Source organism: Colletotrichum fioriniae, assembly GCF_027942845.1.
Source record: "Colletotrichum fioriniae strain IMI 355084 chromosome Unknown scaffold_14, whole genome shotgun sequence".
Classification (NCBI taxonomy): domain Eukaryota; kingdom Fungi; phylum Ascomycota; class Sordariomycetes; order Glomerellales; family Glomerellaceae; genus Colletotrichum; species Colletotrichum fioriniae.
In genome coordinates, this window is record NW_027076850.1 from 972,032 (window position 1) to 987,231 (window position 15,200).

The 15,200-nt window shown below is 53.3% G+C and overlaps 3 protein-coding genes across 3 annotated transcripts; 2 read left to right on the plus strand and 1 right to left on the minus strand.

Moving 5' to 3' along the window:
* Nucleotides 1-5,207: 5,207 nt before the first annotated feature.
* Nucleotides 5,208-6,035, minus strand: N0V96_010417 (uncharacterized protein; the record flags this gene model as incomplete). Its single annotated transcript, XM_053197000.1, has 1 exon — nucleotides 5,208-6,035. The coding sequence occupies one exon, from the start codon at nucleotides 6,033-6,035 to the stop codon at nucleotides 5,208-5,210; it is 828 nt and encodes a 275-aa protein (XP_053045489.1).
* Nucleotides 6,036-9,736: 3,701 nt separating this feature from the next.
* Nucleotides 9,737-10,801, plus strand: N0V96_010418 (uncharacterized protein; the record flags this gene model as incomplete). The annotated part of the gene is made up of 1 exon (XM_053197001.1): nucleotides 9,737-10,801. One exon carries the CDS (start codon nucleotides 9,737-9,739, stop codon nucleotides 10,799-10,801), a length of 1,065 nt encoding a protein of 354 aa, XP_053045490.1.
* Nucleotides 10,802-11,725: 924 nt separating this feature from the next.
* N0V96_010419 (uncharacterized protein) lies at nucleotides 11,726-15,141 on the plus strand (the record flags this gene model as incomplete). The annotated part of the gene is made up of 7 exons (XM_065758939.1): nucleotides 11,726-12,237; nucleotides 12,301-12,547; nucleotides 12,599-12,631; nucleotides 12,839-12,973; nucleotides 13,027-13,095; nucleotides 13,150-13,741; nucleotides 13,790-15,141. 7 exons carry the CDS (start codon nucleotides 11,726-11,728, stop codon nucleotides 15,139-15,141), a joined length of 2,940 nt encoding a protein of 979 aa, XP_065612462.1.
* Nucleotides 15,142-15,200: the final 59 nt, after the last annotated feature.

Genomic DNA, 15,200 nt, shown 5'->3' on the forward strand with positions numbered 1-15,200 from the left:
AATTACAGGGTGAGCTACACGAATGATGGCGATTCCGTCGGTATAGCACGATGCCGCCGGCTTTGGTGGAGAGACAGAGGAGAGGAGAGGATGGGTCTGTCGATAAGGTACGTGATGTGTCAGGAGCAAGGTGGTAAGTCAGTGAGGACTGGACAGGATGGCGAGGTAAAAGGCAACCTGGAAGGACACATGTAAAGCTAAGGTAGGAATTATTGCCTAGTTTCCCTTTCCTAAGTTCTCATTAGAGATGGTGCCGGCCGGTTAGGTGGTCAAGACTCAGGTTGAGTGTACTCTCTCCGAATGGTTCGTAGGTAGGCCATGGAAAATGAAGGGACTCGATGTACATGCACAAGACTGGGAACGGGGTTTTGACAGGAATGGCAAGGTACAGGTACGCGCACGGGAAGGAGCAGGTACAGCAGAGCTAAGGCACGACCGTCAGCCCAAGACAGCTCACAAAAGGCTGCCTTAGTCTCGCTACCTAAGGTACCCCAGTACACTGTACATGGTACATAGGTATCCGTACCTTACCTTTGCGAGTAGTTAGGCAACTTGGCAGACTTTCTTGGTTCCGCTACCTAAACGTTTGACACCTTTGTTGAAAAGAAACCGTCAGGCCCCTCAATGCAGTGACAACCACGACAGGATAGTTCATCTGCACTGGTACGAATTCGTGGGGACTCGAGAAGAGAGAAACGAAGGGATACCTCCGTCTCAGGCTTCCGGGTTCGAGTAGACGTGGAGACCTGGATTCGGTGGTCCGGCACCAGTGGCACGATGAGATTGGACGGCTTCCAATGGGGCCGCACTCCACGAAAGACAGCTGGCACTTTTCTGCCTCTGACTTTGAATTTCGGGGCCCTTCTTTTCCCAGCCGTGCCAGCCAAGTTGCGAATGAGCAGTGGCACATGAACGAAATGTCATTGGGAAAACGGGGCAGAAGAGTGACAGGCCTGGAAGAGATGGGGCCTCCCCTGCCTGCTTTCCAATGGGATGGACCGGGGGAGTGCGAGTCGCCAGGGACAGGCTGTCCAATCCACCCGATTCCACTCACCATGCGCACGGGGGCGAAGAGGGACGACGACGGCACGATGGGCCACTCAGCGGCCCAGCTTTGTTTTAATGAGAGTCCACGGGGCCGAGCTATGACCAGCCCAATCTCGCCTTGTTTGGATGATACTCTGATACGCCCAATACCGCTTCAGACGACACCAGAGACGAAGTAGTCTCTTATCATCATCCAAATGACCCCGGAAATCGCCTCCCCTACTACTGCATCGCATCTGGAGCTATGGGTGATTTCCCGCCGGATGAGAGGCCCCGCCGCTTGGATTCCTAGACGACATCGTATTTGCCAATGGCTCGAATGTCCGGCCCGTTACGCTCGTGCTCAGATTGCTTCGAGGACAGCTTATTGAATGATGCAGAGAAACTTGCGTTGTTTTCAGGTAAATGGATTCGGTGTCAAAGTTGATGTCGGCATACTTATTGCTCCCAAGAACGCCATTCCATCGATATGACAGCCTCAAGGTTTTGAGCCAGAGGCACAGGCAGCTCGAGACTTCTGGAATAGACCTAGAACATATAACAAGCCCTATTATTGCATGTTCTACCTAGTAATAGCGTCTACCCACTCTACAGCTTGACATCAAAGTCCCAGCTAGGCAAACCTGCCTGCATGATGGCAGCCCCAATTTGTCAAATTACTGCTGTCATCCGTCCGTCCATCATCCCCCTCGAACGCACGTTTTCTCCCACGGCACTACTGCAGTTTCGGTCCAAATTCGAAAATACGCAGGTACAGATCTCCAGACATTCATCATAGCTGAATGCCGTCGATTCGTCTCGTCTCATCCTGGGTTTCCATCCCTTCCTACTAGACCATCCGTGAGAAGCCTCCTGCATGTTATCAGGTGGCACCCCCGCCCCAGCCAGGCACGGGAAAATCGCCTTTTCGATTGTGGGATTTGCGATTCATTACTTGAGACAATCCTCCATCTTGTCTTACTCCCTTGGAGCCGGCCATAAAACGCGACAAAAAGTCGCTCGGGGCAAAAACAAAGGCAGGTTGTAAATTCCCCGGAACAGCGTTGAACCTGGGGGACGTGTTTAATTAGACAAACGGATGTTAGTGCCCGTGTGGTTTATTTCGAGAGAGGTGCCCCGTCGGGATCGGAATTCCACTCGCTCATCTCGCTGCTACCTTCTGAGAGGAAGAATCCGATTCAAACGACTCTCTTTTCGCCTTTTTTTCTTTTTTTTTTTTTTTTTTGCGAAGATGATCCATTTTTTAGGAAACTAGGTGTATAGGGGGTGGGATTTGGCTTACCAAAAGTTGGGACGCCAAGAAGGAAGTGAATCCTGCCCATAGCTTGTGTTATTGTTACAAGACGCACCACTTCCTGGGCATTATCAAAAGGCGTGTTTGGCTCGCAAATAGTTGCTTCAAGATCAGCTTCTCTTTTGAGTATTGTTTGCTGTCAAAATTGAGGGCATTCCAAGACATCACAATCCCAGTTCACTACAAACTATCCCAGATTGCCGCTTCTCAATATCGTCCAAGGATGTTCACCACCATTGAAATTTCATCATGATTTATTATTCATGGAATGAGAAGAAGAATAACCTCCACAGCCTCATCAACAGCCGGACGTAAGGCCCGCCGGACATCATCCTCGCTCTTTGCTTCGAGGAGCCTATAACACCAAACCAACCTTTAACATGTACAACTCAAATCGCCCTTCAACACCTCTGCCAAACACTGGCTAATAGTCCTCATCCGCTCATTCGCTTTTCCCCATGTCTCAATATACACATGCCGAGATGTCTCCATTCACATAACCTCTCAAGACAGCATCACCATCATCACCGCCACCCGCCGACAGCTGATATCTCACTCAGCCAACTCAGATGAGCCTCTCAAGGATCACAAAAGATATCAAAGTCTCCCACCGTACCCGAAAACACGGGATCGCTGAAGCTTTGCTTTGTGATTGTGTCGATTGTGTTTTTGCATTGCTCTGCCGGTCCGTATTAGTATCGTGGTTCCTCTTCCTTTGCCCCCATTCATCTATGATACGAGCTTCTCACTCCGAGAGAATGAATAGTATAAACTCACCAGCTTGCTCGTCACACTTGGTCACCTCAAACTTTTGCGGTCCGTTGTTGGCTGCTTGTGAGCACTTGTTCTTTTGGTTATCGCAAGATCGGCCCGCAGCGGTGTTGAAGTCGGGCTATAACCAAGCACGCATTAGCACGTTTGCTTCCCATAGTTTCCCCGCTCCCTTCTTCCTCTCTGTCTCTGGTGAAGAGCGCCAGAGATCACGCGGAAGAAACTCACAAAAGTATCACCGTCGACCTCGAATGGTCTACTAGGGTCATTTGACTTGGTAATCTGCATCCAAGCCACAGAGAGTCAGCAAACAACGTTCCGTCCTACGATTACCTCATCCAACTCCTGAAACAGCGCCACTCTGTGAACGCCACACCGAACTCCTCCTCGGAGCTAGACATACGCGCCCACAAGGGTCTCGACTCTTGCTTGGGTGTTGAGGGGCAGAATATCCCGAGAGAGATAGAGAGAGGAAATCACATACCGCTGACGCCTGTACACCGCCCAAATTTCCCTCGAAAGTCTGGAGGTTCTGCGTCGTTTGCCGCGGCAGCAGGCCATACTTCCACCCCATGCGCATCTCATCGCCGAGGTCCATTGCCAGTACACCCGCTGCCACCACGGCAGCCCCCGATAGGGCGTTGAACAGTGTTGACGTCCTCATTGCTTTCTCTCTGATCTTTTTCCTGGGCCGACTGTGGTTTGCCGTTTCCCGCTTGCCTTTACGACGACGTCCTTTCGAATGTGATTATTGGATTCGCTCTCCTTCCGATTGATTAATCGATCGCGTCGGTTGCTTCTCGTCGAGTATCGCGGCTCCGTGATTGTTATCGTAACCCAATTGATGTATCTCCCTCCCGTGTCGTAGGAAAAGTGTTCCAGCCCCGTCCTTCCACCAACTCGTCGAATTGAAATATTAGAAATATGTCGTTGTGATGGTAATTCCGAGGCTCAACCTCGTCGAATCGTAAGTATATAGCGTCTTCAGCGAAGCGCAGTAGGAGTTGTAGTGGGATTGGCGACGCGCAGCGCTCAAACGTAGAAGACCGTAACACCGAAAAGACGTTGGAGGAGTAAGAAAGCAAAAAAAGGAACAACCCAACGTCCGTCACTTAAACTTTAGCAGCACTTTTTTCCGATTAACAGGCGCCCGCGGCTGCGACAGATGCACGGCACGGGAGGGGGAAGGTATTGGATTGGGGCCTTGCAGCAAGCAGGAAAGGGAACCTGAAACGCGGAAAGAGATCCAACCACGGCTGCCCACAAAAAGCTGGGATGCAACACCACCGCAACACCACCACAAAGCACACCCGAAACACCACTGAGACGGGGAAATCATATTACGGATGGCCTAGCTTTGCTGTGTCCACGTGATATTGCCCAGACGGGACGGCAGCCGAAAAAGGACGATCATGCTGGCTTGGAGACATGGAGTTCATCAGATGGCAGTTGGCCCCTTGGATGACGGCCGATCATATCGGGAAAGATAGAATGGAATAGAGTTCAGAGGGAGGAGGGGCTGTAATCAATCGGTTGAACTCAGTTCTCTCCCTCAAACCCCCGGCCACCTCAGCCAACATACTTCACTTGCGTCATTTTGAATGTGGTATGTGCTTATTGTCTTTGCCTTTTATTGTTTGAACTGTTTAGAAGTTGGTGGTCCTGATATTAAAGTTGTATCTTAACGTACGTACAAGCCTACGGGCCTAGAAGGCTGCCCATCAGACTTGCTTATTGCGGTCTCTGCCGTGTTGTCTTTGCTGGTATCGATGCCCTGTCCTGATGCGCGACTCGTTTGAAGCCCACGCTAGTCCAGTGAAGTGATCATCCTAAGCCCAGCCGACAAAGAAGAGTAGTTTTCTGCCCTCTATGTACATAATTCTATCCATTAGTCCGGAGACCTTGCGATATGCAACCATGCCTGCCATAATGATCTGGCGGCCCTAAACTCCACATGACTGGTGGGAAGGCCAGCCGCAACAAATGAGTAAAAAGAGAAATCAAGGAGTGTGGTATCCGTGTGGAAAGGACTAGGGAATCAACGCTTTCTGCCGCAAGAAACAATCAATGGAAGTCGCAACAACAGCAAACATCTTTAAAAGTTGGACGATGCATTGACTTGTTGGTTGGGCGCGTGGTAGCTTTCGAGAGTCGACTGGAAGGGAGTACGGCCGGAACCAGATCCCTGGGCGCTACCGATCTCATTCTTGGGCTCATTGCCGTACTGGTTGTTGTACTCCATGAGGCCATCGTTCTCCTCGGCCTGCTTCTTCTTGCCCCAAATTCTCCAGGCGACGAAGCCCAGGGCACCGAGGACAATGGCACCGCCGACACCAACAACGACACCAATGACAGTCTTGCGCGTCTCGGACGACATGCCAGAGGACGAGTCTCCAGAGTTTGCCTCGTTGAGACCGGGCGTGCTCGTGACGGTGGCCTCGGAGGTGAAGGAAGTTGCGACACCAGCGGAGTTGGTGGTGGTGATGATGGTCTTGATGGTGGAGGTGACGGGCTCGGCGGTAGTGGAGTGGGTAGAAGAAGCGGCACTTGCGCTGGTGGTCTCGTCATTGTTGCTGCCGGCAGACGTGGTGCTGGTCTTCAGGGTCGTAGGGGCAGCCGTGGCTCCCGGTGTTGTGGTTGATGCAGGCGCATTGGCGGATGTGGTAGGGTCGGCGGCGGGAGATGTGGTAGTAATGATGGCGACGGTGGTGCTGGTGACGGGAGCAGCTGTCGTGGTTGTAGTGACAGCAGCAGCAGATGTGGTGGTTTGAGCGGCAGCAGTCGACGTGGTTTCGGCACCGCTGGCGGTTCCTGATTGTCTCTTAAGAAGGCCATCGCGGGGCTCAGCTTTGTTGAAGTTGAACCATGACGCTTGAGCGACTGAGGCGAGGGCGAGGACCTGAATGGCGCGTTGGGGATGCATTATGACTGTGGTGAATGACGAGTTTCCCAATATGCTGGCGGTGCTTCGATGATCGGTATATCAAGTCAGCCGACTGTAGAAATTATTTTCTCGGTCGGTCAGATAGGTTCAAGAATTGTTCGTTTGTGTGCCGACAACCAAATTCTTTTGGTGGTGGTGTCAAAGACACAGGGTCCTGAGATGAGTCGAGTCGGTTCGTCTGGAATTCTCGGAAAGTTCTTATGTGCCGGGTGGGTACGAAATAGGAGGGCGGCACGGGTGAACCTAGGTAGGAAGGCGGAAGCGACCGGTAGGTTGAAAAGGTAAAAGGCGAATTTTTGTTGAATGTGATGCGGAAATCACTCGGAGGAAAACGAGAGGAAGGAACTAAAACTGACGATAGGGAAAAGCGAGTGAATGGTTTTTATGAAGTGAGGGATGAGTTGGGATAGGTTTTGAGGGGGGTGGTCATTGGAGTGGAACGAGCGGGAAGGTCAGAAAAACAAGACTCGTATTCGAGCTGGAGCGGCGTAAGAGGGTGGTCAGTGTGAAAAGGCAGGTGCGGTTGCCAAGTGGGCGGTCACTGGTGGGTTACTGTGCACGCAGTAAAGCGCTGAGGGCAGGTCCACGGGTCTAGGCAGGTACCAGGGATGCAGGGCCGGGCCACTTCTTCTTTCCTCCGTCGCACTGTCTGCGACCCGTGTGGTGGCTGTTCTTGGCTTCTTCCTGGGCCAACGAGCGTCAGAAAAGGGAACCTCAAGTCTCCAAACAGAAAACCGCCCAGCAACGTTGCGCAGGGAGACTCAACCTACGCAGTAGTGTAGAGGTGGGAGGGCCAGCCGGTAGCGACCGGGGGAGTGGCTGTGGATGCTTGCCAGATTTTGGTGCAAGGGACGACGTGGTGGCGGTCTGACGGCCTAAGACATCAGGTTACCCATCTCAGATTTGTCCGCTTCTCGCGCGATGAGAACTTTTCATTGGTCAGACCGGTTGAACCCTGGGCCCGACGCGGGGCACTGTGGCACACGACGATCAATGCTAAAAGATACGTACACAGTACGGTACGCTTCTCTCCCGTCGTCTACCTACCTACTTCGTCTCTCGGCGAATCAGAGATGGCTTCACCCTCAGACCCTTCGTTGCCCTCCTGGTGTTTCCCTCACCCTCGCGGCCTCACCTCTCGAAATTTACATGGCTCAGCCTCCAGCTCGCTGCTCCCGACCCTTTGCTCAAACGCTCAGTCAAATCGTCTGTTCGCCGCCTCCAACAGTCGACGACGCAACCGAGAATACCGCCGAGCCTCTGAGGTCAGTGGGAGTTGTTGGAACACCCCAAGGAAGCAGCCCTGCTGTCAGCAGTCTTTAGCGGCCGAATGGTTGGTACCCATGGGAAACGGCTTGAACGGCCCCTTCTAGCCCGTCAGATGGCTCCAGACTTTGAGAGCCTGGTCCAGCCCGCTGCAACCGCTGACTCTGCCGCATTCCTCGTAGCGGTTGGCGCCGACTTGAGGTGTTTGCCATCAGGAGCTTTTCTCTGCAAGCCGCAAGCCCCAAACGCTCGAATGCAGCAATCCGATTTTGCATGGCGCGCTTTTTCTTTCATCAGCAGACAATGAACATCCCAAAAATAACCATGGTCTGTCTGTCTGTCTGTCTATTGTTCAACGATTAATTCTGTCGACAACGAAGAACCAATGACTACACCACTGACATAATGCAGGACACCAGGATTTGCCGTTGCAGTCGCAGACAACCACGACGATGACGATGGGATAGAAATCAGGCTTTGTGCTGGTCTGTCTAATCCAGGATGGAAAGGAGCGACAATACTGTGGCATGCGCCATTGGGTCAAGCCCTTCATAATAGATGCTTAAAACCAAGCATCATGAAAAGTAAAGCATACAAACACACACATGTATTGCCAGCCGGCACCAACGGAACGATGGCCAAAAAAAACACCAGGGCAATATTGAAGCAATGAAGCCACTGGTTGTCCCCGTCCACGGCAATGCAACATGCCTGCTCATGGCCGATCTTGTCTCTATTTTCAGCATCGACCCGTCGCCCTTTGCTCCAACCGCCTCCGCTTCTACCAGCCTGGCGTGCCAAACCCAGCCAATTCTCCTTCAGGGTCTTCCAAGCACGTCTCCACCGTCCCCCGGGCCCCTCCCAGCATTCGTCATTCTTCCCGGCCCCGTCCAAGAATCCGGATTCCACAACTTTTTCCAGAACTCGGCATTCGTCGTCGCACCACGCTTGCCCTACTGTATGTACGCAGTGTGGCAGTATGCCAATATGGACGTCGACAACAACCCTAGGATATGTGAGGGGTTTTGGGGAAGGAGTCAAGAATTTCTCGGACGACGGGCATCGCCTCACTGGACCATAAGATTTGCCTTCCGCGGCGGCCGACGTCACTTCCGCGCTCGAGGGTCTTCGCACTTCACCGAGGGCCCCTACAACAACAATAACAGTGCTACTGTAACAGTACAGCCTGCAGGATGACGATGTTGAGAATACCGTTCAGACTGCGCCCGATGCATCTTGAACTGCCAGCGACAGCTCTGTTCAAACATTTTGTTGGCATGCAACTGATGCCCCCTATGCGTCATTTCGACCACCCAATGGTCAACCTCCAGATGAACCACTCAGCTAGCAGCTGTTTGAAGGAAACTGAGAACCCAACGAGTGCGTTTCGCCTAGCTTTTACAGTTCAGGGTACCCTTTATTCGAAGCTCTGTTTCCTAGCGCCCTCCTCATGGGTTCCCCTTGTTCCCACATCCCGGCACAGTGTCCCTACTCCGCCCACCGAGGAGACTGGAGACCTATGCGTACGGATACAGAGCGCAAGAGGCAACCGATGGTAGAACGATAATCCGTCCGCAGCAAGCTTCAGTTCGGGTCCAGGTATTCCTTCCGCGGATCTCGGCGCCGGAGGACTTGGTTAATCACGGACACCCGCATAGTGCAACGATGATGTGAAGCATTGCATTCCATCCTACAGCCCGCGGGTGTCAAACCACGCATTGAACCCTTAGTCATACGCTGCAGGTGCGCATCGCCTCTCGATACCGTGATACGATTGACCGACCATACAGCGGTGAATACCTGGAGAGTAGATTGTTTTATTTACCAAAGTTCCTTTTCGTGTCTCTCCTTGGACTTTCGCACGTTTCAAACGGGAGTTTATGATAACCGAGCTGCCTATGACAGCTAGCTTAGGATCTTGCCCGCAGGTGAATACATCATCAGACGGTAATCAACTAGGTGTTTCATTCTGCAGTCTACGATAGCACTCTCTATTGACTTTGCTATATTATATCACGAGTCTCGCAACCTGATAACTTTACCTGAGCCAGAACACGCTTGTGCTGTCACAAAACCTCGCAACACCGCAAAAATGGGTAGTAGACTGCGCGATGGGAAATTTACAATACATACGTCACTGCTATTCAATCCAAGAAATAAGACTTTTGACACGGATATCTCGATTGTCATCGATCCAGCGAGTGGCGCCATTGCAGATGTGTATGAACGACAACGAACCACCAATGTCGAGTTGAGAAGTCATGATCTAGATCTGCGAGGGAAGGTTGTGATGCCAGGATTCGTTGACGCGCATACACATGTGTTTCTTCATCCATACGAGTGAGCCTCCTCATCGCGACACTAGGTCCTTGGTTCATCTAACAGCGACTAGTGAGGCTTCATCGACGGTCCAAATGCGGGACGAAAGTGTTGTCGAGAGAATCGTTCGTGCTACAAATCATCTCCGTCTTGCCCTTCTGTCCGGTTACACCACCTACAGAGATCTGGGCACCGAAGGGCTGCGCTCATACGACGCAAACCTGAGAGACTGTGTCAACCGAGGCCTCATACCCGGCCCGCGACTCTTCGTGGCCACCGAGTGTCTCGCCAGCACTGGCTCGTACGAGGTCCGTCACGAGAACTCGTGGGCCAAACTACCGCGCATTTCGGACCCCTGCGACGGTCCGGTGGGTGTGACACAGGCTGTCCGGCGCCGTGCGGCCGACGGGGCGGACATCATCAAGTTCTACGCGGACTATCGGCGCAAGGTGATGCGATTCCCGAATTCAAAGGAACCGGTCCCGTTTCTTCCTTCGGAGCCCAACCCGACTGTGGTCATGTTCAACCAAGAGGAAATGGACGCAATCGTCAAGGAAGCCAAGCTAGGCGGGCTACCCGTGGCGTGTCACGCAGGGTCAGCCAAGGGCGCACTCATGGCTATCAAGGCTGGTGTCGACACTGTTGAGCACTGCCAAGAAGCCACCGATGAGGTCTTTCGAGAAATGGCGCGCCGCGGTACCATATTTGTCCCGACGCTCGGGATTATGAAGACCTCGCCTGATTTCAGCAGCATCGCGAAGCAGACCAAGCGGGCATACGACCTCGGCGTGCGTCTTGCTGCTGGAGGTGATACCGGAACGTTCCCCCACGGGGAAGGTGCTTTTGAAATGGAACTCATGATCCAGGCCGGGGTTCCTGTCGTGGATGTGCTGGAAGCGTGCGTGATGGGAGGCTGGGAAAGCTGCGGTAAGGAGAAGAGCGGTTTCTACTTTGGTTCCATCGAGAAGGGATACCGAGCCGATATCATTGCCTTGGACACGGATCCGAGAGAAGACGAGGGGGCTTTGAGGAAGGTTGGCTTTGTCATGAAGGACGGCAAGGTCTGGAAGAAGGACGGGCGAGCAGTCGGCTTCTTCGAGGAGCAGACGGTCGATTCGAACCCCAGCGCCGATGAGGAGTCGGATTGGACTTTCGTTTGACATGGCGTCATATGAGCTTCATTGAATTTCTTTTAGTCAATCGCTTGCCCGCTCCAACTGGCCGTGATGAGCAGCAAGGTTACATTGCGCCAGCCGGATCATCACCAACAGGCGACGGATACGAGCTTGAATGCGACCAGACAGTCACAATCAAAGGAATTCCGGCCCTCGGCACTTGATATATCGTAACTCCGGCTCTGCGGACAATATACGGGCATCGCGTTAATTGTTCTCGAGGTAGGTACCGGACGATCAACACTGGATCATGGCCTCGTACGCTTTTTTTGATCGCATTTCACCGTCGCATCAGCCTTCGCATACATTCGGCCGAGATTGTTCCTGGTAAAGCAGTCAAGGACGTCAAAGGAGGGGTTATTAGAACCGCTTCCTCCACATGCTCCAACGATCACCACCACGTCCCCCGCACGGCTCGCGCGGGCTAGGCCGGCGAAGCTTAATCCCCAGCCAACCTCTTTTCAGGATCAGTCGTACTTCGAGGCTGCAGAAAATGGCTTTGCATATCGTGGACCAAGCTTTTCTCAAGAACCGGGCATCGGACGATCGTTTCGTATGCGAAGCTAATCACACCTGTTCTTCCGGACATGCCCAAATCATGCTTCTAGTGCCGCTACTGCATCTTCCCGGCAATGGAGGGGAGGGGAAAGAGACGAACGATGAGCAATACTACGCACACCTCAACTATTGACTACCTATCGCATCATCTGCGCCGTTCGAACGGCGCTAGAGCACCTAGAAGGATATCGGTCTCCGGATGACTCTCAGGGTGCGCGCAGCTGTAAAAGTCCGAGGCTGTAAACTTTGACAATTATATCATGTACGGACGGCACCCGGTCGGTCTCTTAGTCTCATCCTTTCACCCTCCTCTGTCCCATTTGACAGCCGCCACCCGGGTAACCTGTCAACATGAGGCCGTCTCTATTCTCCCTCGCCTTGCTAGGCCTCAGGCTATGCTCCGCCGCCGGAGTTCGTTCGTCTCTCGCTCCCGCGCCCGCAGTCAAAGTCCTGGACGAGAAGAGAGACCAGCTCCAGGACATTGTGACATGGGACGAGCACTCGCTCTTCGTCCGCGGCGAGCGGGTCATGATCTTCTCGGGCGAGATCCACCCCTTCCGCCTGCCCGTCCCGTCGCTGTACCTCGACGTCTTCCAAAAGGTGAAAGCCCTGGGCCTCAACACGGTCTCATTCTACGTCGACTGGGCTCTGCTCGAGGGCAAGGCCGGTGATTTCACCGCCGAGGGCGTGTTTGATCTCCAGCCCTTCTTCGATGCCGCGACCAAGGCGGGCATCTACCTTATTGCGCGGCCCGGTCCGTATATCAATGCAGAGGCCTCTGGGGGTGGGTTTCCGGGTTGGTTGGCGAGGTTGAAGGCGAAACTGAGGACTTCGGACCCCGAGTTTCTTTCTGCAACGGACAAGTAAGGCCTTTTTTTATTTGGAGGAGTTCGTTAGTGAAATCAGTGACTGATGATGGTAATCAGCTACATGGCAAATATCTGCGGCATCATCGCTAAGGCCCAAATCACCAACGGTGGCCCGGTCATACTCTTCCAGCCAGAAAACGAGTACACCAACTTTGAAGATGGCAGCAGCGCCGACGGGCCGTACTTCCAGTATGTCATCGACCAGGCTCGCAAAGCTGGGGTTGTCGTTCCCCTCATCAGCAACGACGCCAAACCAGCGGGCAACAATGCGCCAGGAACGGGTGTAGGCGCCGTTGACATTTATGTAAGTCACTCTGAAGCTGTCGCAGAGACTTAAGACTAATACGTTCTAAAGGGCTTTGATGCGTACCCGCTTGGATTTAACTGTGTACGTAGTATCCTGAAACCCATCCTGAAAGGTCTAGCAAATGGAACTGACCGCCGAGGTATAGGCAAACCCGAATACGTGGCCGGATAACGCTCTACCAACCACCTACCATGCACTTCACTTGCAACTTAGTCCAAGCACGCCATTCACGATTCCAGAGGTAGGCCTGCAAGGATCATTAGAGAGACATGAGCTCACTCGTTGCAGTTCCAAGGAGGTTCCTTTGACCCCTACGCTGGACCTGGATTCGAAAAGTGTGCAGCATTGGTTAATCACGAGTTTGAGCGCGTATTTTACAAGAACAACTTTGGAGCTGGTGTCACTATATTTAATATTTACATGGTAAGTTGCTGCGAGGGAGTGGGGATGAGACAACGTGACTGACGTAAATCTAGATATTCGGAGGCACCAATTGGGGTAATCTGGGGCACCCGGGAGGATATACGTCGTACGATTACGGCTCCGTGAGTAAAAGGTTGATAGATCCGCCTCTATTATACTTACTGACGCTATGCAAGGCAATCACTGAAGAGAGGAGTGTCTCAAGGGAAAAGTACTCTGAACTGAAGCTCGAGGCGCAATTTTTGAAAGTTTCGCCTGCGTATCTGACTGCAACGCCCGGAAATTTGACCGTCGGAGTATACAGCGCAACTCCAGACATCACAGTCACGCCTTTGCTAGGGAACGGAAACGGCTCGTTCTTCGTTGTCCGGCACAGCGCCTACAACAGTCTTGCCACGACCGATTACACGCTTCGTCTACCCACGTCGCAAGGAACCATTACGATCCCGCAGTCGCGCGATCTGCTACAGCTTACCCGCCGTGATTCAAAGATTGTTGTCACGGATTATCCTGTTGGGAATACGACTCTATTATATTCGACAGCGGAGATCTTTACCTGGAAACAGTATAAGAACCAGACGGTTCTTGTTGTTTACAGTGGACCTGGCGAGACGCATGAGATTGCGATCAAATCGACCGCGACGCCTTTCCTCGTTGAGGGCACCAGCGTTGATCACAACTATGTGAACAACACCCTGCTCTTGGCATGGGAGACATCCAGCACTCGGCGTGTGGTGAAGGTTGACAACCTGGTGATATACATTTTAGGTAAGTACACCAGCTACTCTGTACCGCATTGCGACTAACATAAAGAAGACCGCAACTCGGCATACAACTACTGGGTACCAGACAAGCCCAGCTCCAGCCAAGGGGCATACGGCACGTCCATTATGAATCCAGACTCGCTCATTGTCAATGGCGGGTACTTGGTAAGATCGATCTCGATACAGGATGGCACTCTCAGAGTCCAGGCAGACTTCAACCGTACCACTGAGATAGAGATCATTGGCGTCGAGCCGGAAATCACAAAACTTGAAGTCAACGGCAAACAACTGGACCATACAACGAACAACCTAACCAACTGGATCGCGAACCCGTCCCTTGCGGGTGCCGCGCCCACCGTACCGGACCTCAAGTCACTCAACTGGACTTTCATCGACTCTCTCCCCGAGACTCGCGCCGGCTACGACGACTCCGCGTGGCCTCTCGCAGACCACAAAACCACAAACAACACAATCGCCAACCTAACGACCCCCGTCTCCCTCTTCGCCTCAGACTACGGCTTCCACACCGGCACGCTCGTCTTCCGAGGCTACTTCACCTCAAACGGCACAGAAGACAAGCTCAACATCACAACTCAGGGCGGCTCCGCCTTCGCGAGCTCCGTCTGGCTCAATGACACCTTCCTCGGCTCCTTCGCCAACGGTGCCGACGCCTCGGGCGATAACACCTCCAACTACACCCTGGCGAACCTCACCGCGGGCGCGACGTATGTCCTGACCGTCCTCGTCGACACCACCGGCCTCGAGGAGAATTTTGTCATCCCAGCGGACGTGATGAAGAACCCGCGTGGGATCATGGACTACAGCATCACGTCGCCCTCCGGCGCCCAAACAAACGTGACGACGTGGAAGATTACGGGGAATCTCGGCGGCGAGGACTACGCCGACAGGGCCCGCGGCCCCTTGAACGAGGGGGGGCTCTTCATCGAGCGCCAGGGCTACCACCTCCCATCGCCACCCGAATCGGCGCTCAATACGCAACGCTCGCCATTCGAAGGGACAGATGCGCCCGGCGTGGCCTTTTACGCCGCGAAACTGGATCTGCAGATCCCCGCCACAGACCTCGACGTGCCCCTCGCCTTCGTCTTTGACGACATCGCAGTCTCCAACGGAACGGGCGCGTACCGCGTCATTCTGTACGTGAATGGATTCCAGTACGGGCGGTATGTGAGCAATATCGGTCCGCAGACCAGGTTCCCCGTGCCCGAGGGCATCCTCCGGTACCAGGGGACCAACTACATTGGACTAGCTGTCTGGGCGCTCGACAATGGTGGGGCTCGCGTGCAGAACTTCCGGCTCGATGTCGGCGAGGTGGTGACGACTGGTCGGGAAGAGGTCAAGGTCGTTGAGGCGCCGGCTTGGAGTCAGCGGGCGGGTGCATATTAGGACTATGTGGCGGACACTTTTCCTTCTTGTACATTTGTAGTGCATATAGCCCGGTGGTT